At 41.3% G+C, this 23,797-nt stretch overlaps 1 protein-coding gene across 3 annotated transcripts; it reads right to left on the bottom strand.

Annotated features, from left to right (window-relative positions):
- Positions 1-15,082: 15,082 nt before the first annotated feature.
- Positions 15,083-20,702, bottom strand: LOC100273692 (uncharacterized). Of its 3 annotated transcripts, XM_035961343.1 has the most exons (14): positions 20,384-20,696; positions 18,245-18,300; positions 17,947-18,090; positions 17,781-17,873; positions 17,515-17,574; positions 17,134-17,406; positions 16,948-17,022; positions 16,802-16,858; positions 16,557-16,697; positions 16,427-16,477; positions 16,247-16,342; positions 16,057-16,140; positions 15,879-15,981; positions 15,083-15,609 (listed from the first exon to the last, which is right to left on the bottom strand). In XM_035961343.1, the coding sequence occupies exons 3-14, from the start codon at positions 18,049-18,051 to the stop codon at positions 15,527-15,529; spliced, it is 1,221 nt and encodes a 406-aa protein (XP_035817236.1). In that variant the 5' UTR covers positions 18,052-18,090; positions 18,245-18,300; positions 20,384-20,696; the 3' UTR covers positions 15,083-15,526. The 3 variants fall into 3 exon arrangements, 2 of the variants coding, with proteins under 2 accessions (XP_035817236.1, NP_001352685.1); XR_002263918.2 differs by lacking the exon at positions 18,245-18,300 and having other exon boundaries at positions 15,879-16,000; positions 20,384-20,702; NM_001365756.1 differs by lacking the exon at positions 18,245-18,300 and having other exon boundaries at positions 15,159-15,609; positions 20,384-20,646.
- Positions 20,703-23,797: the final 3,095 nt, after the last annotated feature.

The raw sequence follows: 23,797 nt of genomic DNA, 5'->3' as shown, positions 1-23,797 counted from the left end.
GGGAATAATTCACTGTTAGAAGAGAGTTGTAGTTCAAAGCACTCCCTGTGTCCAAAAACTTAACATTTTTGTACAGAGTGAACCCTTGTCATTTTACGCCTCAATTTTTGAGACTGGGAATTATACACCAGTGAGAAGCTACTGTAATGTTTACAGGATTTTTGAAAATTGTTAAAGCTATGTTCTAGTTCAAACCCACTCTAAAAAGCATAATAGAAAAAGGGGAAAGAGAGAATTGGTAAGAGTGATAAATCACACCCATAATGATTTCAGCAAGGATCATGATAGACTTTTCACTAAGACACTATAAGAAAACCACTGGGACACCCAATTAATCTGACCATTTAAGATGGACCATACTTGACCCTAAATGGCTATGTATACCACTATAACTTCCAGTAGTAAGATTAAATTTTACCTTATCAATTTAATCATTTTTATTACTACTACATTGCATATCATGGCATACATATATCTCACTCATTGCATTCATTAGATTACAACCTCGCTGACGGAGAGTACGTGCTCATTCCCGAGCAAGGAGCTGTCCAAGAGGAAGTCCAGGAGCCAGCTCCCGAGCCTGCCACCGAGGATCTTCCCGCAGCCCTAGCATTCGAAGGCAAGCCTCGGTTTTATACATAACCAATTTATATATGCTACTTTACTACACTTAATGATTGTAGGTTTGTAATGTGCACTTAAGTGTAGGAGTTGCTTGAAACCCTTAGTTGCATGAACTCATGATTCCTTTTTGAGATGGATACTAGTATACTAGGTCGGGTAGCTGCTTTGCTAATCAGGATCTTGGTAGAAGTCAGGTGATTTTTCTAGCACTCGCGCGAGATCAGACATTGATTGTATTCATCTTGATAACGGGATCTATGATGGTCTATGGACTTGGATCCAAGGTGGATGCCTTGTCTATGAGACAAAAATGGAATTAAGGATTAATGTGTGGATACCTGAGTCAAGCGTTTGAATGTACTAAGCACATGTCGGGAAATATGGTAACCGGTAAGCCTAGTACCTGAGTGAAGCCGGGCACGGACTTTACCCCTCACTTGTCTTGAGATTGGGTCTTCCATGCTAGCTATGGTGGGTACAAGTGCGGTCACTGCACGACGGTAGCCGAGGTCATTCGATCATTGTATGCCAAGGCGGTGAGTCCTGGCCACGAACGGGGAATCGATGGGACGGATGATATGTGTGGGGACAGAGTGCCCCTACATGTCGTGTGTTTAGGTTTACCTTGCAAGGTTAAAACTCGATTTGAATTGTCTGCTTCTCGCAGCTAATGAGACTGCTTGACCCCTTGTACTGCATTGAGTAATAAGTGAAATGACATTTTACTTGAGATAACATGTTGATTGTACTAAATGATTGTTACCATGTATGCTTAGAAAGGAGCAAACCTAGCTTAATTAAATATGCTATAACTAGAAAAGCTAAAAATTAATTTTAGACTCAGCTAGTGCTTTTGGAAAACCAAACCCTTCAGCCAAACAGCTGCATGGTCTAGAGGTAGAGGAGTAGACTCCTCACACCGGGTAAGTCTAGCAGAGTATTAGTATACTCAGCCTTGCTTGTGGCATAATTTTTGCAGGTACACTACAGGACATGGTTGATGGTGTGACTTGGCCTTCCACCCTGCCACCAGGTTGGATGGTTGAGTGGGATGCTGCTCCGGCAGGAGAGGATTAGGAGGAGTAGTGGGCTAGGTCTTGCCCCATTCCTCAGCGTTGGACGTTATCGATTATCTACTGCACTTTAATTATGAACTTGTTCCCTTTTATTTAAAACTCTGATTTATGTAATAACTCTAGTACCTTAACTTGTGGTTTCATGTTTTATTGTATTCTCTCTATACATCACCTTCGCGTGAGCTAGTAATATTCGATCCTTCGGAAGTGGCTTTATCAGACTAGATCTGAGGGACTGATGGGTTATTCCGATTTAAGTGTGTTGCTGCCTCTGAGGCGTGATGTGGGCACTTAAGCTGGAATAATCTGGGCGGTTCCGCCACAGGATGCTTCGCATGCGGGGAGAAGGGCCACTTCAGGGAAAACTGTCCAAATATGGCCGAACCCACAAAGAGGAGGAGCAAAGGCAAGGCGCTTACAAGTGTCAAAACTTGGGATGACTCTTCAAGCGAAGATGAACCTCCAAGGATATGCAACCACCGCTTAAGTTGTGGGGAATAATGTGCATGAGCTCACTTACGGTGGAGGATCATGTGAAGTGTAAGGCTTACCAAGAAGAATGGTTAAGGCTGACCATTGCTTTTAAAGTTGGTCAAAATTTTATTACCAGTTACTAAGTATAAGTATATACCAACCCTATTAAATAAGTGATCACAATTAATAATAAATCCCACGATGCAATGCAAATGATAGGTTAAGTTTAATTACATAAATTACTCATGTGAGGGTCCGAGCCGCTCATGATTGTGAGCACGGCTGATATACTAGTTTTACACTCTGCAGTGGTTGTGCATCTTTACCCACAAGTCGTGTTACCCATTTGCCAAGGACCGCGACTTCCCATTCATCTCTACCAAGGAGACGAGGTAGGATCCCACTATGAGGCCTTTACAAAGTTCCACTAGCTCTAGAAAACCCGCTACGGTTTCTGCGAGAAGGGGAGATATAGGAATCCCTCGTCCAAAAAGCCATTGTAGCATAATCGACCTGATAACCTCCCTATATCGGCAGGTACTCACACCATGTGTCTGCACAGTTTCTCGGGTGGTCGCTCCATATTCCAATTAAACAAAGTTATCTTATCATGAACAATAATCGATAACCAACAATAATAAATCATAATGGAACATGGACATGAATAATAAGTATCATTAATCCCAAACCAGGTAGAGCAATAGCAATACTACTCAATAGTTCATTTGATTGCAAGGTGTAGGATAAAAAAAGTAGGTAACCTATTAGGTCCCATCAGCTTAACCTAAAAGTGTCACGGTGATTAACAGAACATTATTAGGTTAAAAAAGTGATTAAGGGCACAACTTGTCTTATACTTGCAATAACCTTGTAGTCTAGATACTGCCCCAAAAGTGGGTTTTAGATTTCTCGTCATCTCGCCTATACTCGTAGAAATATATACAATCAAGCAAATAATGGATATGGTCACATTACACCAAAGCATAAGAATAAACTACGTAAGAATATTTTACACGCCACTATGAGATTGTAGGTTCGAGAATCACTAAAACTAGAGTTCAAACGAATAATTTATGGACAAAACAATATTTTAGGCACACTAAAACTAATATATGGGGTCTAACAGATATTGCATTTAAATTAATTAGGTATTAAATTTAAATATTTGAGTTGGTATTAATCACTTTAACAATTATTTATAAAATGTGTAGGTTAGAACTATAAATTAGATTAACTAGATTGTCTAGCTAATTAACATTAACAATTAATTAAAATATGTAGCATAATTAAAATAATGTTATTACTACGTATGCAAAAATTAATACAAACCTAACGCAATTTGAATAAATTAAAACAAATTATTGGACATAGAAGATATCGTATTTTAAATAAATTACTAAGGCTACACAGAAATAGGTGATATGACTCGATCTGATTGGTTAGATCGATTTGTTAATGATGGGGAAGGTTTGTTTATAAAGGCATGAATCAACTAATGTGAACTTATCATGATTGTACCTATTGTTAAATTCGTGTTGCATGACAGTCTTGCACGTAAAAGGGTATGTGGTGGCGTGGTTATCAATCAGGTGGGAAGCGTCAAATCTATCACGCGGGAAAGACCTCTAACCTACCACAAACTTACCTTCCAATTAATCCCTTCGATCCTAGGCTGACAGATATCTCGGTTTTTGATGATGAACCGGAGATCGACCGACGAACCGGAAGTGTGGTGACGAAGCTTTTGCCGAGCCAGTCACGACGATGTTCTGGGTTGTCTCGGAAGATGAATGGACGGTGAGAAATTTTTTGCCTGAGTTGTCGCTAGAGTTGGGGAGGCAGTCGAACTTCGATGAGATGATCATGACGACTTATGGCTGCGACCTTAGCTGACGGTGGGCTATTGTGGCTTGGATGGAGGCGACACTGCTGCGAGGCTATAGATGAGATGAGTCTATGGTTGATGGCTTGAGGTGTTAAGATGACACATATTTATATACGCAAGGAGGTGGGCAGTTACATGACAAATCTAATCTGGTATTTATCTGTTAGAATCCTATCCTATCTGTTTGAAACTCTAACTTGTCTCTTTTATTCCAATAATATTGTTGTTAATTTGTACTAATCATATTATACCTCTAATTTAAATAAATCTAATAATATATTTTTGTTTAAATTTTAAATTAAGTTTTTTAGGTGTTAAACATGAGTTGAAAGAAGGATTTTCTTAAATATCTTATTATAATATCCTAATTTGTATCGACTCTACCTAGAGGACGCCGCGTACAAACAAACAAGATAAACCAACTAAACAAACATCGATATATTATTTAGCTTACATTTTATTTCTAATTATAGACGATAGAGCCATTTATTCTTGCTTCTGGGTGATAGTGCCTATATAAAGATAAAGATTTATGATCTCTAGAGGCAGAAAGTAATCCTTTAGATAGGTTATAACTTGTGCACTAAATAAATATGAATTTTACAACATAGTCAAGAAATGCATACAATAACACCTTTATGATTACGCAAGGGCTTCTACGCTCTATCACTACCTTTTTTTCTTTTTCTAATTTCTGCTTTTTATTTTAAATTTAAAATTCAATTAAATTTTCTATTTTAAGCATAAATTGCAACACAGCAAAAACTCAACATGAATGCAAAGCACTTTTTATTAATTAATTTATACATTTAAACAAATGCTTCAAACAATACTCAACAGTAATAATTCATGTAATATGATTTACCATAATAATTATTTAAGAAAATAATTCAAACACATAGCCATTTTTTATATTTAACATTTAAAAATAGTTTTAATTTATAACTTTATTATAAAGACTCTTTAAATTTTAAATCTTTAGAGAATTTTTTTTGAATCCTAAAAATAGGATTTTGGTGTGTTACAGCTACGAAGGGTGTCTTTGTAACGGGTGAAAAGAAGGAAATGTGTTTTTTGCCTTCGGCTCAAAAACACATAACATATAAGTTCCACACATCACAAAGGAAAAAAGAAATTAGCAAATCAAAGTAAAAATATGTTATATTACATAAAATCAAGAGTACTAGAGAGCTTCGAATGTTTGTTCTCTCAGCATAGCAAATATTACAATAAAAAGGTCCTGCCAAATGTTCACTATCCTCGCATCACTTCGTACTAAATTTGTTCACATATTTTAAGAACTATGTTGTATGCAGCTCTCTTCGTAGCTTTGGTGGTTATTGCTTCAGCCTCGATGGCAGCAACTTCAGCTTCGGCTTCATTGTGTTTAACCTCAATTATTACATGTGAAGTAGAAACTTCGCAGTAAAAGTTAGAAGAGAATTATCACCATATGCACAAAATGGTTTATAAAAAGCAAAAAGAAAAAGGCACCTTTGGCTTCCTTTGGTTGCAGTTTCTTTCTGATAGCTACAGTTTTCAGCTACCTTTCCAGCCTACAAAAGCATGGGTATTAGAAAGAGTGTGTATCTCGCAACGGTAAGACGAAAGAAACTAGATACATACCTTCTCCCTATTTTTCATCGATTCTTCAATTTTGATTTCCTTTCGCCCTTAGTCCATATGTCAGATAAGAACTTCTCCCCCACTCTAAATCTTCGACGGTTAATATCTTGACACTATTTGTAGAACTTCGAAGTCGGGTTCAATGCAAGTTTTCACATGGTGGCATCCAGCCTTCAGCAAAACCAAACTAGTGCTTTGGGTGCCTATCCACACGCAATAGTCTTCTCAAATTGAGAGAACACCTTTGTATGCGTGAGTTTCACTGAGAATTCATCGTATCATTCTTTCTAAGTTACCATCTGCAGAATTTCTTTCCCGAGACCTTGCTCCAGCAGAGGAAAAGGTCCTCTCTAACTCATTGCGGCATTTGTTGCCTAGAGTATAGTAGTTGCTCATCAAAATCCGATAGTGTTTGTTGAGCTGCCTCACGTGATTTATTTCATTAAGGTGTCCCATCTCACTTGAGCAAGGTTTAAGTTAACAACAACTTCAGTATATTCTTGTCTTATTTTACTAGTTTATGCTTCGTACTCTTCCCTTGCTCGCTTTAGTTCAGCTTCGAGTGATGCAATGTGTTTGCCTTTCTCCGCAATTGAAGTTGTGAACTTTGATATTTTGTTTTCCATTGTCTCCTTAAGCTTGTTTCTCTCTTTAGACAAAGTATGACCTTTGGTCCAACTCTTAATAAAGTCTTTTTCCAGAATTTTAGAAGATTTTTCTTCTCCCCACATTCGTACCGAAGCTCAGATGCTTTGGATCTAAGCTTTACAATTTCTCTTTAGGCAGCTTCGCCCTCGACATTTTTCCTATTCTTCAAGGCTTTGCCAAGAACAGGGCCTGCAAAAAGTCAAAAATAAAAAATAACTAAGTTTTGTAATAACTCAATTCAAAGTATAGAAGGAAAATCAATGTAAACATTACCTTTAGATGAGTGTAGGCAAGGCAATCTAAGGAATCGTCGGAGGACATGGTTGATAACATGGTCTCTAGTTTTAGAAAACCAATGTTGTCTGCTATATAGCGGCATACATCAGTTTCCGAGTTATCCGGGCAGCAATACAAATAGTCCGTTGGCCCTCCCCCAAAGATTGTAGACCACGAAGGGTACTCAAGTTGTTGAGCAAAGCCAATAGCTTCAGCCAGCTGCTTTGTGCCCATAGTCTTCCCAGCAGCATGATGAAATCTGTGTTTTCGGGCTCCAAGCTCTTGATCAAAAGGCCCTTCACCAAGCGATGTGTCGTCCTCGATAGCCTTTTTGGCCTCTTCAATTTTTGTGGGCCTTTGCCCTTGTCCTCTGCCATCACAGGCTTCGTAGAACCAGTCTTTTCTTCAGCCACTATGATCGCCGAAGGTGTTACTGCTAGACACATTAGTTGAACCTTCGAGCTCTTTGTCTTCGTCGCATCTACAACAGGCAGTGCAGCTCCCTTCGTTGCCAAGGCTATTGCGGTGGTATCCTTATCGTTGGCATCGTCGTCTTCATCATCAGAAAAAATGAGCTCATCACCGGAGCTATGCGTTCCTCATCATCTTCCTCGCTGTCTGGGAGTGATTCTAGAGCAACAGCCCCTTGAGCCTTCGGAGCAGTGGCCTCTTCGATCTTTGTCTCCTAGGTCTCTAAAACAGTAGTTTCTCGGGTCTCCAAAGTTGAAATAATCAAGGAAGTTTCCTCGATAGCAGGCAACCTCGTAGCTTCGAGCACAGTCTACAAATGTTATAAATAACAAAGTCAACAAAATAGTATTAAGTTAAAATAATAAATTTCAAGAGTTTGTCATACCTGTATTTCTTCCAAGGCTTGAGAAGGTGTTTCCCTAGGTTTTATCTTTGGAATTTTGCTACGTTTCGTCGTCACCTTCTTCTTCCTCTTTTTTGTCTCCTGAACCACACGAGGGTAGTCAGGGTAAAAGAAGCCAATAGTGTTAAACCGCAATTCAATCGACGTCTTTTTCATGCCGCAAAAGCTCAAAGCAAAGCTTCGTCATCTGGCTTGCTATAATTCCAAAGAATTTCATTACATTTTGCTTCAATAGAATCTAACCACTCGTCACAAGGCTTCCCAAATTCATCTTTGAAATTATACTTATAGTGAAGTCTGACTAGTCCAGGCTCCATATCTGAAGCATCTTTCTCAGACATCTTCGGCATCTCCCACTCAGCCCTTAGTTGCCATATTTTAAAAGCCAAAAACTCTTGAACAATATCCCTTGTCCTGATATGTCTACAAACAATATTGAAAGCAACTATCTCATCTTGAGCTTCGAAATTGATATAACAAGTTGGTTTTTATGGTTTAGGCGTCTGAATGAGTCCTTTTATATCAGGTCGCTATTTCAAGTCGTTCTTTATATAAAACCACTCTTTTTCCCATTCATTGGCCATTTGATTAGGTATGCAAGAACCAGAAACAGAGCGCCTCTTCGATAAGCAAAGTTATAGCACCCGAAGTTGTTGTGAAGGTCCCTAGTTGCCTTCATCTGAAAGTGTAATTCGTGGATTTGGCAAAAGGCCTCCCAAAATCTTCAGCATCAGGCTCAACACCTTGGCTTTTCAAGGCCTAAATAAAAACTCCTAGCCGCACTATGGCATTTGGAGTAAGCTGTTGAAGATATATATTAAATCACTTCAAAACAACGATTATCACCTTGTCCAAAGGAAATCTAAGACCAACTTTTAGGAAACTTCGAAAAATAATGACTTCGTCCTCTTTAGGCTTCAGCACTAAGTCATCGCCCCCTAGTAGGACCCATTCAACATTGTCAATATAACCAAAATGAGTAAGTACCTCAGTATGTCCTCCTTTGATGTTTGATTTGTCGAAATCCACATGACTTGGCTTTGTAGGACAAATGATAGTATTATCGTCCTCAATGTCGATATCATCATTGTCTTTAGATGGATCCACAGTAGCAACTTCAGTCTGAGAGCGGTAGCCTCTGTTGCCAAGGATAAGCCTTCAATCTTTGTCTCTTGCGCATCTGATGAAGGTGCCAAAGACATCTCAGGGCAGCTTGCTCTCCGGCCATTTATAATGAAAACACGTGCTTTGTGGCTAGCTAAGGCTGGTTTCAAGGCAGCAAAGGCGCTCGAAGCAAGCTTCGAAGGCAGAGTAGGCTCTAACAACAACAAGCGCAAACATCAAATGTCATGCCAATGTCACCGGGAGTCATTCCTTTTATACAAACAAATTCTGAAATTTAATAGTTGCACTCTCTAAACGTCGATCTCCACTAATCAGAGTGGTCCCAAAGTAATGATTCATAACAAGCTTCAGGAAGGTGTTTTTCGAACTTTTGGCACAAGGCCTCCTAATTGTGTTTTTGTGATCTAAGCTCGTTATGAAGGAACAAACTCATCCCACAAGGGGCTACTGTTGGGGCCTGTCTTGTCGAAGGTCCTCAAGATGCCTTTACTTCAGTACAAACAAATGTGTTTCAGGTATATAATGAAGGACAGACGAAGCTAGCCTTCAGCCAAAGCGGTGAGTAAAGAAGCTTCATTTTGCATATGAGCAGCAAAGGTGCAAGCTGAAGATCACCAGCCTTGGCATGAGGAAGGCTTTGAGTGCGAAGTGATAAAGGCGAAGAAGCTAAAGTCTTGTGCAGCAAGAAAGAAAGAGAAAAGACAGTGCTGCCCTAGTATCATTTGTAAATTATGTGTGTAAACTTTGTGGGCCTTAAGCTTCGTTTTGATTAGCCTTCAAAGTATCTTTGAGTTATCTTGTGCAAAGAAGTCGAAGGTATGTTTGTAAATTTGTTTAATATGAAGAAAGATGGAATAAAAAATGCTAAGGTTTATGAGATGAGTTTCATACCTTATGGCTCATTGTCATTTCATTCAGTATTGTTCCATTTGCTTCTCCTCTGAAAACCTTCATCCTCAAGCTATAACTTCGAAGAAGATATAACTTAAGGACGAAGGTACAAGCTTCTTAACTTGTGTTGCCTTATTTTTTGATGTTGTGTAGCATTTGAAAACAAGTGACCAACACCTACACCAACAAGGTGGACAAAAAGGCTGCTACACCACACTTGATCAAGAAGAAGAAGAATGGAAAGGTGATAGCAATCAAGGCCAACAAGCAAGAAAATAAGGGAAGGGAGCCAAATGGATTTGGGTACCAATAGAGATTATTTCAACCATGAAAAGAGCCAAGAAAGTTTGGGTCCCGAGAGGGAAGTAAGAAGTCCGATGGACTTCGGGGAATTTGGAGACTTGGAAAAATGGGATGTATATCATGGGATACATCATATCGGATCAGATTATTGTCAAGTGGGTTAGTGAACATTATGGGCCCAAGTTCCCCACCCATGACTAAGTAACTAGATTTGTCATTTCTTTATTTAGATATGTGTATCTACTTTCATGTATCTAGTTTTACCTTTTCATGCCTAGTCTTGCTTTCAGTTGTTATTGTTTTTCAATTGATGTCATATGCTAGTTATCATAATTCTTTTCAATTGGTATTTACTTACGATTGAATTGCATGCATACTAGGTAAATCATATGGTAGGATTGCTCTCTTTAAATTCATATTTTTGGAGCAAACCTGCATGGTTCTAAATGTTTAGCAAAGCATGGCACATAGCTTAGTTAAACTCTTATAGAAATGATACCCATGCTTATATTTCAATTGATATAGACTCATGTGCTTCTTTCAATTGACATCTTAGAGTTTATATTCCAGTTTATATCTTTCAATTAAGTATCATTTTAAATTATGTGCCAAAGTTGAAATTATAGATAATTTGCCCCTAAGTATCACCTAAGGTAATGCTCTCACGACATTAACCTTTCAAGTGGTATCATGACCTTAAAAGAGCAAGTGCATGTCTCCTACAAGTGTTCAAAACTTGTATGCACACTTTTAGAGGGTGGTTACTCTATAGTTTGATTTCTTTGAGACTAACACCCTTTTAAAAGCCTATCATGTGTGTATTAGTCTCATTGAAGGAAAATGGAATCCTGGAGATAGACAAAAGCTTACACTGCAAAGATGTGAAGTTCTTCATTTGGTATCACTAATTGAGTCTTTCAATTGGTCCTTCTTATGACGAGCTTTCATTTGGTACCATTTATATGTCATCTCCACTGGATTAGACTATGTCATTATTAGATATATATTGCCCCTCATGTTGCTATTATGCATATGCTTTAAATTTTTCGATTGGTATCTATAGAAAAATTTTCATCATTTAAATATGCATAGGCAAATGGGGAGTCTAGTCTATTCATCTTGTTTTGGTTCCTCTTCCATTCATTAACTTAATGCTTTCCATTTGGGGAGAGTTTTTCGATAGAATGAGTATATCTTTTTCACATTGGGGAGATTACTTCACAAAATGGGGGGAACCTTTTCTATGAGAGAATTTTTTTTGAGTCCCAAAATTATTTTGCTTCTTCCTATATGCTTTAACATGTCTTCCTTTTTGGTGTTTGATTCTAAAGGAGGAGAAATTTGTGGACTAAAGAAAATCAAAGTATATCAAATACCAAAACCAATCTTTTAAAATTTTGTGTTCTCGTATGTGGATTATAGAGTTAGGGGAGGCTTAAGTCCATAATCTCACATTATGGAGATTATTTGCATAAGAAAGAATGTCGTTCAAAAGATCATGACCACATAACCTTAAATTTGATATCTCATACATCTTGACTATGCACATGCATCCGTAACAAAGATTGCACGTTTCATTTTTGTATCTAATATTTGCTTGCTTTAGTTGTGTTGTTATCAATCACCAAAAAGGGGAGATTGTAAGGAAAATGGACCTCGACCCATTTGACTATATGATTTTTGTGTTTGATCATCCACATAATCTTGTAAACTAATGTGTTTGCTAGTGTCTATGTTTATAGTTCATATGATGCAAAGATGACTTGGACTGAGGCATTGAGGAAGCAACACCTCAAATAAGACACTTGAAGACTCAAGGAAGACTCAATATATCAAGCAAAGTCCAAGACACAAGACTAGAAACAAGCCCAAGTGAAAAAGCCTGAAGAATTGAAGACAGGTTGTTTCTGGGTGCACTGGACTGAATGTGCAGAGAGCACATTTCCGGGCACTCGGCTAGCTGGCGCATTGGACCAACAAACAATGGTCGACAATGGCTAGTTTCGACAGCTATATGACATGGCAGGTGCATTGGACAAATCCAGTGGTGCACCAACCTCTGCAGGCGCAGATAATCTATGAAACGGACCAACGCTACTTGTCGGCGTTTCGACCCTGGGGGGTCCCTGGACCGACGAGTAAATTGTCGATGCGTGTCCCAGCCCAGATGGGTCGGTGCGAGACGGAACACAAGGGGGAAAACAGTAAGGGGAAACCACGGCCTCGTGTTGTCCTGCGCCCAGGGCGGATGCGCTTGCAGTAGGGGGTTACAAGCGTTCGCGAGGGAGAGAGAGAGAGCGCGAGCCTTGTGCGTCGGCCCGTTCTCCCGCGCGGCCACCTTCTCGTACGAGAGCCCTAGACCTTCCTTTTATATATGTAAGGAGAGGGCCCAGGTGTACAATGGGGGGTGTAGCAATGTGCTAACGTGTCTAGCAAAGGGGAGCCAGAGCCCTATGTACATGTCGTCGTGGCTGTTGGAGAGGTGTTGCTGCCCTATTCATGTGATGTCGTGGCCGTCGGAGGAGCGCTTGAGCCCTGTGGAAGCACAGCTGTCGGGGCTGTCGGATCCTTGCTGACGTCTCCTTGCTTCCATAAGGGGCTGAGAACCGCCGTCGTCATGGAGCACGCGGGGTGCCATCATTACCTGTTTTACCGGGGCGAGCCAGATGGGACGCCGGTCTTGTTCCCCATAGCCTGAGCTGGCTAGGGGTAGGGTAATGATGGCCCCCCTGTGACGTGGTCGGTCCGAGCTCGAGGTCGGGCGAGGTGGTGGCTCCTCCGAGGTCGAGGCTGAGTCCGAGCCCTGGGGTCGGGCAAGGCGGAGACCGTCGTCCGAGGTCGAGGTGGAGTTCGAGCCCTAGGGTCGGGCGAGGTGGAGACTGTCGTCCAAGGTCGAGGTTGAGTCTGAGCCCTGGGGTCGGGCGAGGCAGAGACCGTCGTCCGAGGTCAAGGTGGAGTCCGAGCCCTGGGGTCGAGCGAGGCGGAGACCGTCGTCCGAGGTCGAGGTTGAGTCCGAGCCCTGGGGTCGGGCGAGGCGGAGACCGTCTTCCGGCGTCGAGGTTGAGTCTAAGCCCTGGGGTCGGGCGAGGCGGAAAACCGTCTTCCGGAGTCGAGGTTGAGTCTGAGCCCTGGGGTCGGGCGAGGCGGAGACCGTCTTCCGGAGTCGAGGTTGAGTCCGAGCCCTGGGGTCGGGCGAGGCGGAGCTTCCTATGGCACTCGAGGCTGGCCTTAGCTGCTGTCAGCCTCACTCTGGCGAGTGGCACAGCAGTCGGAGCAGGGCTAGCGGCGCTGTTTTCCTGTCAGGTCAGTTAGTGGAGCGGCGAAGTGACTACGGTCACTTCGGCTCTGTCGACTGAAGGGCGCGCGTCAGGATAAGGTGTCAGGCGATCCTTGCATTGAATGCTCCTGCGATACGATCGGTTGGCGTGGCGATCTGGTCAAGGTTGCTTCTCCGTGAAGCCTGTCCGAGTTGGGCCTCGGGCGAGTCGATGGTGCGCCCGTTGCTTGAGGAGACCCTCGGGCGAGGCGTGAATCTGCCTTGGTCTACTGTTCCTGCCCGAGGCTGGGCTCGGGCGAGGCGAGATCGTGTCCCTTGAGTGGACGGAGCCTTGACCGGAATCGCGCCCATCAGGCCTTTGCAGCTTTGTGCTGATGGGGGTTACCAGCTGAGATTAGGAGTCTTGAGGGTACCCCTAATTATGGTCCCTGACACTACTCAACATGGAGGTCCGGTGACGCACAAGACTTGTTCGGTGCGACGCAGGCATGTTGTTTTCCTCCAACGATTATAATGGGGTTGGGGATCTATATATACCCACCCATCGGGCCATTTGAAGATGTGGGAGCCCAAACAACATAGCCATTGAGTAGAAACACATCTCCATTGCTTCAAACATCCAAGTGCTTAATAGAATCACTCGGTGACCAGCATAGGTAATTTGTGAAATGCTTAGGTTAGTTAGACTACTATTGCACTTGCTCTAGGTTTGTTCCTAGTAGATTGAGTGAGGTTAGAAAAACAACACAAACCCTCGCCTCTTGCACGAGCCGATTGTAACTTGTATCAAGTGGAGCGAGCGGAAGTCTTGCGAGACCACACCAATCGAGTTTGTGATATGGCTGCCATCACGTACCGGGGGGGACAAGGCACGTGACGTTTTGACTGGAAGCTCAATAGTAAAGACGATGGAGAGCGTCTGAGAGGTGCTAGAAGCGGAGCACCACTTGCGCGTGGAGAAGACTCGTGGCTCTCTACCGAGTTACCTGTCCGAGGTGCTTGGCCCTTGTGTGGGCTTCCCTTTGCGTAGGGGCACCAACGAGGATTAGTTAGAACCTTGTGTGGTTCGTGATAACCCGGTAAAAAATATCGGTGCATCTACAAGAGTTTGCATTCTCTACCTCTTTGTGAGCTTCCGTATTTAGTGTTTACTTAAGTCGTGATCTTTACCATTTTTAGCTTAGGCTAGTTGATAGGACTAGAACATATGTTGCAAAACTACGATTTTCGATAGAGATAACAATACTTAGATAAAACCTTAGTTGCACATTTTAATTTAGTTGTTTGCATAGATTTTGTTTAAGAGGTCGTTTATTGGCCTAGTTTAGAGTGTAAGAAATAGAAGTCTTAATTCACCCCTCTTAGACATTCACGTTCCTTTAAGAGATGTGGGAGGGGACTGTCGGCCAATAGGTTTGGTAGGGCTCAAAACCCAAACCGTGTTTTGGCCTAGCAGTGGCCTTTTTTCTTTTTCTTCTTCACTCATTCGGTTCATGAACTGTTTCTTCTAATCTGTATTGATTTTTTGAGTTTCGTTTCTTGAAATACTCATCAAATATTGCCAATAATTAACTAGAAAATGGCCATCAATTTTTTCCAAAACTTTCATATAAATTTGAATTTTAGCGGTTTGAAAACAATTTGTACCGAACCGAATCGTGCTCCAGCGGTAAACGACACTCCGCTCGCTATCCGTTCGTTTTTTTAAACCATGGTCCTAGGAATGATCGTCTTCCAAAAATTTCTGCCATCTATAAGTCACTGGGTCTTGAAAATTAGAGTTCCCTAATATTCATTTTGTTCGTTTGTGTCTCGAATTATGTTGCTTGTACACAACTTTTTTATATTATCAATATACATTAACCAATAGTGCTACCCCTCCTAATTCATGGCAAAACTCATTCCCATCCAACTGGAGCATCAAATCGTTGAGTTGCACGGTTTCCCTGACACATTGGTTGCATTAGGACACAAAAAATCATATAGAAATACAAAATAGTAACTTCAGCTGAAAAGACATGTGGATGACCTTAGAGAAAGGACATGGTTTGACTCTCATGTAACTGAATCCAGTTCAAGAATACATGAGTTCTTGTTTCATTTGGTGATAGTGATACAGATACGAAATGAATCCATCTCCAAAAACAAAAGAACGTGTTCTCAAGATTGGGGGAGACCAATATACAGACCACAAGAACGGGTGACCAGTCGATTTACGTCTTCTTCTGCTTTACAGAATGTGGTGAAAAAGATCCCACCACCGTGGTAGAACATTGCGATGTAAAAGCCGTCGTGAAAGATAACAGCACACGTTGCCTAGTCGATAATACTGTAGGCTAATGCTACTGTGCGGTTAAACAGAACGTAAGTAATCAATACTCAGGTAACCTCTCAACTGCTGCATCCTCTCTCTTTTTTCTTTTCTGGAATAAAATTGAACTGCTTTCTCAAACTCCTAAGAAAGCACATTGCTTCTTAGCATGCTGAGGGATCAATTGCACAACAAACTCCTCTGGTACTCCTCTCAACTCTGTTCAAGCAATGAAGATGTGGTACATCAGGATTTACTTAGATAGTGTTTGGTACTGAAGCATGGTGGGACGGAGCTGCTCCGCTCTCAATTGTTATTGTTTGGATTGGTTCCATGTAGGATAGAGTGACTCTAACAAGTGTTTAAATGTTGAACTATCAGCCTCCCTAAAATCTCTCGGACGGAGCTGCTCCATCCCAACCGACTCCGGAACCAAACACTACCTTAAAGTTTCAGCCCGTGCAAATGTCGAAATAGCATGAACTTACCATTAGGTTTAAAATTGAAGAGATGGGGAAGGGAACGGCCATTTGGTAGACGTGAGTTTGGGTACCGCAGTTCATCAAAGAATGGATGGATTAACGCCTCCAACTGTTAGAGAGAGAAGAAACTAAATATTATTGTTAAGTGCAACGGATTTCCCAAGATGAAGTGTTTAATACATACTGCTGTGCACCGGAGGTTTGGTGAGTACTGCAGAAGCCGAGACACAAAATCTACAGCTTCAGATGGCATTCTTTTGTGGAAGATCTGGTGAAAAATATGAATCATTATATTTCACAGTATATATATAATAATATAGGAAGACATTCATCATCAAACCAAAGGAAAAAAAAGAAAAATATGTAGCTTTTACTTTGTGCCATGGGTGAGCTTTGATTTGCGGAAACTTAAATTCGGTGTAGTTTGGATTCATGCGCTTAATTTCATCCCGTGTTGGAGTACCTAGAACCTGAAAGAAAAATAAGCCTCCATGAGTCAACTGGAAATGTGTAACTAGCAAGCTAAATCTTCAATTGAAAGAAGTCACTATTACCTTAATAATTTCAACAAGCTGATCGACACCACTGTCCCCAGGAAAAACAGGCTATCCAACAACAGGTATCTTATGAAGAAGTTGCTTCAAAGTTGGCTGATATATCACAATAACTTGGTTGATCTATTACCTGACCTAGAAGAAGCTCAGCAAGTACACAACCAGCAGACCACACGTCAATAGCTGTTGTATACTCAGTAGCCCCAAATATGAGCTCTGGGGCTCTGTAGTATCTAGAACAAATATATGAAATATTTGGTTCCCCTTGTACCTATTAACATAGGTAGAATTTCACAATTTTGGATGGCATACACAAATCATGTGATGTTTCAGGCGACATCAGTATTCAGTAAATCTAGAAGTTACAGCACATACCAAGACTTTGGCACTGCCGAAGTCACACAACTTCAGCTGATGGGTATGTGGGTTCACCTGTCACAATAGTTATTCGATAAAATAATTACCAATAATCAAACCAAACGTTTCTATAAACATTTTAAGAAATCTAACCACACGGATACCAGAATATTTTGTGGCTTTATATCTCTGTGGCACACTCCTACGCAGTTGTGAAGGTAAGCCAAAGCTCTACAAATCTGTAAATTTAGTCCAATAAAAACCAAAGGTTCAGTAAAAATAATTATTGGTACAAAAAAGGACACAATCAAAGCTGTATTGGAAGGTACTTACAAAATGAAAGACATTACCTGATACATATAAAGTTTAACATAAATCAATGGCATCCGTTGGTTCATCTTATTGTAATGTTTAATAACACGGTGAACAGTTTCTGGCACATATTCAAGCACCAAATTGAGGTAAAGCTCTTCCTTATCAGTGGTTGAGCAGAAGTAATGCTTCAAGCATACAACATTTGGGTGATCAAGAACTTGCATTGTTTGCAGCTCACGGTTCTTGTATCTCACATCTTGAAGAACTTTCTTTATAGCTACTCTCTCACCAGTTTCCAGACACCTGGCCTGTTAATTGTGATAAAAAAAAGCGTGAAAAACACAGATTCTAATGGAATATGACACAAGTTATGGTATAGAACGAGAATAGCAGAATCTTTGTGTCCAACAACTGACCTGGAAGACAACTCCAAATGAACCTTGCCCCACGATACGCTCTGCCACATAACTAATAGTCTGCAATTTAATAAATGGTTCATTTATTATGAACCTTCAGGGTTCCTTTAGAAGGACTGAAAGTGGTAAATGAAAGGTTGTGGCATATAATAATGTCAATTTTTATCATTGTTCATAGATATGTTGCACAACCATCGCCACATCAAGTTGCACTAGGGACTAAACAGACATTTAAGGATTGCCCATGGCTGTGCTTTTTCTACTACCTGCCTCTGCTGTGAATTTCTTCCACCAACAGTCGTCACAATAGTATGACCAACCTCCATCCCATTGCCATTGACAACAACGGCTTCCACTTCCTGATAAATTTGCAAATAAACTCAACAAGTGATAGCAATAGATATCAAGTAATCTCTCCACTCCAATTTTTACCTTTTCATCCCTTATGCTCATCCCGTTCATCTCATCTGGCAATCGATCAGTGGTTCCACTGGTACTTGCTTCATAACCTGATGATAGTAGACCTACTGATGTCATATTGCCTCAGAAGGTACTATTGATCAAGTTCCTTGCTACCTGCAAAGAGCATCATTCTAGCAAATCACAAAACACAGTCTTTGCACCTAATCTGAGGAGAAAATTGTTGTTCAAAAACTAGATAACTTGTCTACACCACTACATGAATAAATTCTGCTAATCTCTTCAGACACAGATAAATGTTATTTTGTACCTTGATAGCTCCAATTTTGATGACTTTCTATCATGGTTTTCAAGTCGCCCGATTAGCTGGTCGAGTAGCAGGGGCGATCAGCCGACTAATCGTGATTAGGACAACGACTTGAACAATTAGTGGGTCCTGATCACCCCTGATCGTCCTGGTTTTCCAGGACATAATATATATATATATATATATATATATATATATATATATATATATATATATATATATATATATATATATATATATATATATATATATATATATATATATATATATATATATATATATATATACATACATATATATACATATATACATATATATACATATATATATATACATATATATATATATTTGTGCACATTTATTATACATACTATGCAGCGCGCACGTGCGTGGTATACAGAATTCAGATGGAACAAGACAGTAGCATATGAAATGTGAATGGATAAAGGATGGTGATCAGCATCAGGACAGGAACAAGAGAACATGTGAGTGTGAAAAGGATGTACAACAGACTAGCAGAGAACCAGTGAAGAACTCCTTTGAACAAGAGAACTCGTGAACAAATAACAAAAGAAGATCTGGAGTGAACCGGGAGTTTGTAGTCTGTACTTCAGAACAGGAGCTCATCTTTGGGATGGATTTGCTGCCGCCACTAGTGAGAGGGATCTAGAGAGGAGGGGCAAGAGAGAATGGTCGCTGCTGAGAGAGAACTAGAGAGGAGGGGCAAGAGAGAACAACCGCCGATGAGAGGGAACTGGATAGCTGGGCAACAACTGAAGGGTTGTGCACTCGTGCGAAACTGGAGAGGTGTTAGTGGTGGCTGTTCATATGGAATTGTAGCTAGGCCGAAAATAGGAGACCCAAATAAGCCTAACACACCTGGTCGGTTTCTAGTCCAAAACGGAGAACTAATTGAGATCAGTCGCCGCTTAATCGGACGACTGGACGATTAGCACACCTAATCGAGTCGATACTCCTAATCGCCCCCTTAATAACCGATTTAGATGACTAATTGTGGTTAGTCATACAACTTGAAAACAGTGCTTTCTATAGCAATAGCATGCAAAACCTATTAGAGTTATAATATATCGGAAGCAATATCAAATTGAATATAGCCACAAAACATTTGCGACCTTGCTCATCACAAGTTAAAACAACTATAAGAATTTTGCTGCTCAGACTTCAAATAGTTCGGCGGCACACATTATTATTAGTTTCACTACACACACTACAATATGTCACTTATTTTATTGGATAAAGATAATAGTTGCCTCCATGATTTAGAAGGTCACCCAAGGCAGGCTGGGCACACCGTATTGCCTAGGCAGGAAGACCCCAGCAATAGTAAAATCCAGCAAGAATGTTGCTAAAGACATCACCTTTTGCACTGATTATAAAACGATGGCCACAATTATAAGCAACTTTGTTTTGCAGAGTTACCCAGGGAACAAGAATTGATAGCTGCTTCTGTTTTTAGAGGTGGAAGATAGAACCTCTTTGATACCCACTTACGGTCTGTTTGGATGAGCTAGGGGTAGTTACTGGTCGGGCTAAAAATTAGCTCAAATTAGCTGAGTTTGAATAGCTAGTTGGCTAACAACTAGTTGAAAACTTAGCTAAAGAATAAGCTCACCTATTACTAAGCTATTAGTTTTCTTACTTGGATGCACTAAGGCTAATTTTTAGCTAGCTAGTAAATAGTTCGTGTATCCAAACAGGCCTATGGAATGATACAAGAAAGCATCCAGCAGTGAACTATATAAGAACTAGGTCTTTCGACCACAATGACTTTAAAAACTGAGTTCTTTTTTATCAATGAATCATCGCAATTAACCTACCAACAACGGGAATATGAGAATATGGGTTTCCACACCTCTTGACCAAATCACATACTAATTAAGAGAATAGTCCCTACAACATAAATCAAGAAGCCTCCGATCCCCAAATCAACTACAAAGATCAAATGGGCAGTGAGTGCTCCAAAGAAACACATCACAACACCTCTACGGCCTCCCGTGATATTTGTGTGATAGCATAATACAGATCGGATTCGAACCGTCCTCGGCCGAAGTCTGCTGAATTCCCACGCCCCCAATAAATAATTCGACCAAAAATTCACAGGAAAGGACTGTTGGGACTTACCAGATCAGAGAATTTCCTTAGTGCTGAGCAACTACAATCGACGGGTTGAGGAAAAGATTCTATACCAATCCGTTGGGCTCTCCCATCTACACCCTTGCTCTTGTGGTGCCCGATTCGAAGGGGCAGCAGAGGAGCAGAGGCGGCGGCGCAGTTATTGGAAGCGGGGCAGGGCTGTCCACAAGACCACAAGCGACCTCAGTCCTCAGATGCACAGGCTCGACCCCAGCAGAAAGTTGAGCCGAGCCAGCTTAACCTTCGAGTTCGAACTTCCAGTCAGGCTCGACTCCGGCTCGAGATAGGCTCCGGCCGGATGGTCACGACCATCCGGCCGGAGCCTATCTCGAGCCGGAGTCGAGCCTGACTGGAAGTTCGAACTCGAAGGTATAGGTGTACATTCGGGCCACCCGGCCCGGCCCGGCCCAAGCCCGAAAAGACCTGTATTGTTTGAATTTCGGGCCGGCCCGGCCCGTTTGAATTTTGGGCCGTGCCGGGCCGGCCCATGGGCCTAGCCCTCGGCCCACGGCCCGACCCGTAATTGCTTAAACGTGCCGGGCTCATTTCGGGCGGCCCGAAATTACAAAAGCCCGAAATTCACATTAGGGCCCGAAATTCAATTTTTGGCCCGAAATTCAGTTTTGGCCCAAAATTCACATTAGAGCCCTAAATTCAAAAAAATAATAAAACAAATAAAAGATAAGACAAATAAATTTGAATAAAATCAAACTTAATATTTGTATTAAAGTTACCACAGCTATGCAATGACTACCTCATTTATAAATCATTTTGTTAGAACGAAAAAGAGTATAATCAGCTCTATACAAAGTTCGTAAGTTCAATTTATTGTCTAATGTTCATAACAAAAGCAAAATTACATCACACACTCTAATTCAAAGCTACAAAAAACATCTAACTAGCATTATCTCTAGCTTTGTGTTCTTTATCAAGTATATGAAAGTGTGGAATGAAGTGTGGTTTTAATAAATATATGGGCCTTTTCGTGCCTCTATATGGGCCATTTCGTGCCTGCCTTAAACGGGCCGTGCCCGTGCCCGTCCATGGGCCGTGACCTCGGCCCAAACCCGGCCCGATATAACGGGCCATGCCGGCCCGGCACTAAATTATTTCGGGCCGTGCCGTGCCTGGGCCGTGCTTTTTTTTCCGTGCTTCGGGCCGGCCCATCAGGCCCGGCCCAAATGTACACCTATAGTCACGCTCACGCCTCACGCCCCACTGCCCTGTTGCCGTCGTGGAAGATGGAGTCGGTCTTCGAGCACTTTATGTCGTTAGCAAATTCTCTGTATTATTCCCTATTTTAATTCTTATTATAAACTTAACTCTGCAAACAGTATGTCTATAGTGTAAAATGATACTTTGTACGATTAAATACAAGGCCTGCTAGAGATACCTTAGTCTAGTCCAACCCATATATCTTCTATCTTTTATCTTCTACTCTACTAAAGCACGAGTTTTCTGTAATTGGTTGTCGCCGAGGCCAGCGCACCCGAGGGACGCTTGGACAGCGCGACAGCGTCGCCACTGGAGGCATGGTCCGTTGGCCGCCATGGTCGTGTGCTCCTTCGACGCGGAGCCAGACCGGCTAATGGGACTGAGCCACGGCGCCTGGCGATGAGAACGAGTGTTGTAACCGCGACGTCGGAGCACGATCACCAGAGATAGCTCTATTTTTTGTTGCAACTGGCACAACGTTTTCTCATGCATTCACTTGGTCTTATCTCTACCCCTTAAACCCACCAGTTTAAACTAAACTATGTACACCCACAAATCATCCCACGCACTCATGTCTCTACTAAAGTCACCAAACAATTTAACCCCAGATAAATCCCACTATAAAAAAACAACGGTCCATATCATTTTATTTGTCTATTCTTGAAAGGGAAAAAGGGTCAAACATTTTCCTAAATATTTTTGGTGGTTGAAATGCTCAACACAAATAATTGGACTAACTAGTTTGCTCTAGATTATACATTCTATAGGTGTCAAAGGTTCAACACAAACCAATAAAAAGATCTAAGTTAGGGTTCAAAAGAAAGGAGCAAAAGAAACCGAAGAGAACCCTGGTCTGGCGCACCGGCCACCGGATAGTGTCCGGTGCACCAGGTACCGTACAGGCTTGTCACACCCAGGCTTTAAGGAACAAAGCCGGATGCATCTCATACATGCGCCAAGAAGACAACATATATAATAACAGAGTGTATAGAGATAAATGTCACAATAATCAGAGTACTTATTACATAGCGGAAGTCTTACAAAATAAAAGATAAATATAACAGGATCTAAAATCCATCCTTGGCGCCAGAAAGACAAGAGGGAGAAACGCCACCTAGATCGAATCGAACTCCTCGACGTGGCTCCTCTTGAACCACATGTTCTTCTCTTGTGGGGGGTGTGAGACAGCAAGGGTGAGCTCACACATGATCATAGCTCAACAAGTTGTGGGGAACCAGTGGCATAAACTCACCAAAGGTGAGAGTTCATGTGATGTGTAAGGGTAATCAACAACAGGGGTTTAAAGCTGAGCATTGCTTTTAAAGTTGGTCAAAGTTTTATTAGCAATTACTAAATGTAAGTAGATCCAAACCTTAATAAAAAATAATAGAACAAAATTAATAAATAATCCCATGCAGATGCAAATGACAAAATGAATTTAAGTTCCATAAATTAATCATCAGAGAGTCATGAGCTGCTCATGACCGCGAGCACGGCTAGTATACCAGTTTTACACTCTGCAGAGGTTGTACCCTATACCCACAAGTCGTGTATCCCATGTCGCCAGGGTTAGCTAGACCCTTAGACACTACCGAGGTGAATGGCTAGGGATCCACTACGAGGCCTTTACAAAGTTCCACTAGCTTTCGAAAACCCGCTACAGTATGGGAAGAGCACTTGCAAGAATCCCCCGTCTGACCGCCATCGCAGCAAAATCAACCCGAGAACCTCCTTGCATGCAATCCCCTACTGCCCTTCCCCTTTTAGGTAAAGTAGTCTTCCACTAGCTTTCCTAGTTAGTTGGCCAAGGGCGTCCCATTAAACCCTTGTGGTGGCACGTGTTTCTCAAGTTAAGCTCCATGTTCCAATTAACATTAATGATCTTTACATGAACATAAATAGAATAACAAAATAATTGGAACATGAATATAATGAAATATTATCCCAAAACCATGTAAAGCAATAGCAAAACTACCCAAGTGATTCAGGGGTAAACAAGGTAATCAGGATAAACAGACTAGGGTGACCTATTGGGTCCCATCAAAATTAAACTTATGCATTGAATAGTGATAATAAAGAACATTATTGGGTAACAAAAGTGAATCAATGGCACAACTTGCCTTCAATGAGCTCCTGCTCAGCTATTTCTATCTGCTGGTCACCAGGATCCTCAGCCACAGGCTCTTC

This window comes from Zea mays, chromosome 8, assembly GCF_902167145.1.
Source record: "Zea mays cultivar B73 chromosome 8, Zm-B73-REFERENCE-NAM-5.0, whole genome shotgun sequence".
NCBI lineage: Eukaryota > Viridiplantae > Streptophyta > Magnoliopsida > Poales > Poaceae > Zea > Zea mays.
The sequence above is the reverse complement of the archived record's forward strand: the minus strand, read 5'-3'. Positions and strand labels throughout refer to the sequence as shown.

What these genes read in the sequence shown, in the direction of transcription:
- LOC100273692 (XM_035961343.1), bottom strand. Translation starts at nt 18,051, where the DNA reads ATGACATCAGTAGGTCTACTATCATCAGGTTATGAAGCAAGTACCAGT. An exon ending in CTGAGCTTCTTCTAGGTCAG is followed by an intron (nt 16,478 to 16,556) that starts GTAATAGATCAA and finishes GTTGTTGGATAG; the next exon opens with CCTGTTTTTCCTGGGGACAG. An exon ending in AAGCTCACCCATGGCACAAA is followed by an intron (nt 16,141 to 16,246) that starts GTAAAAGCTACA and finishes ATTTTTCACCAG; the next exon opens with ATCTTCCACAAAAGAATGCC.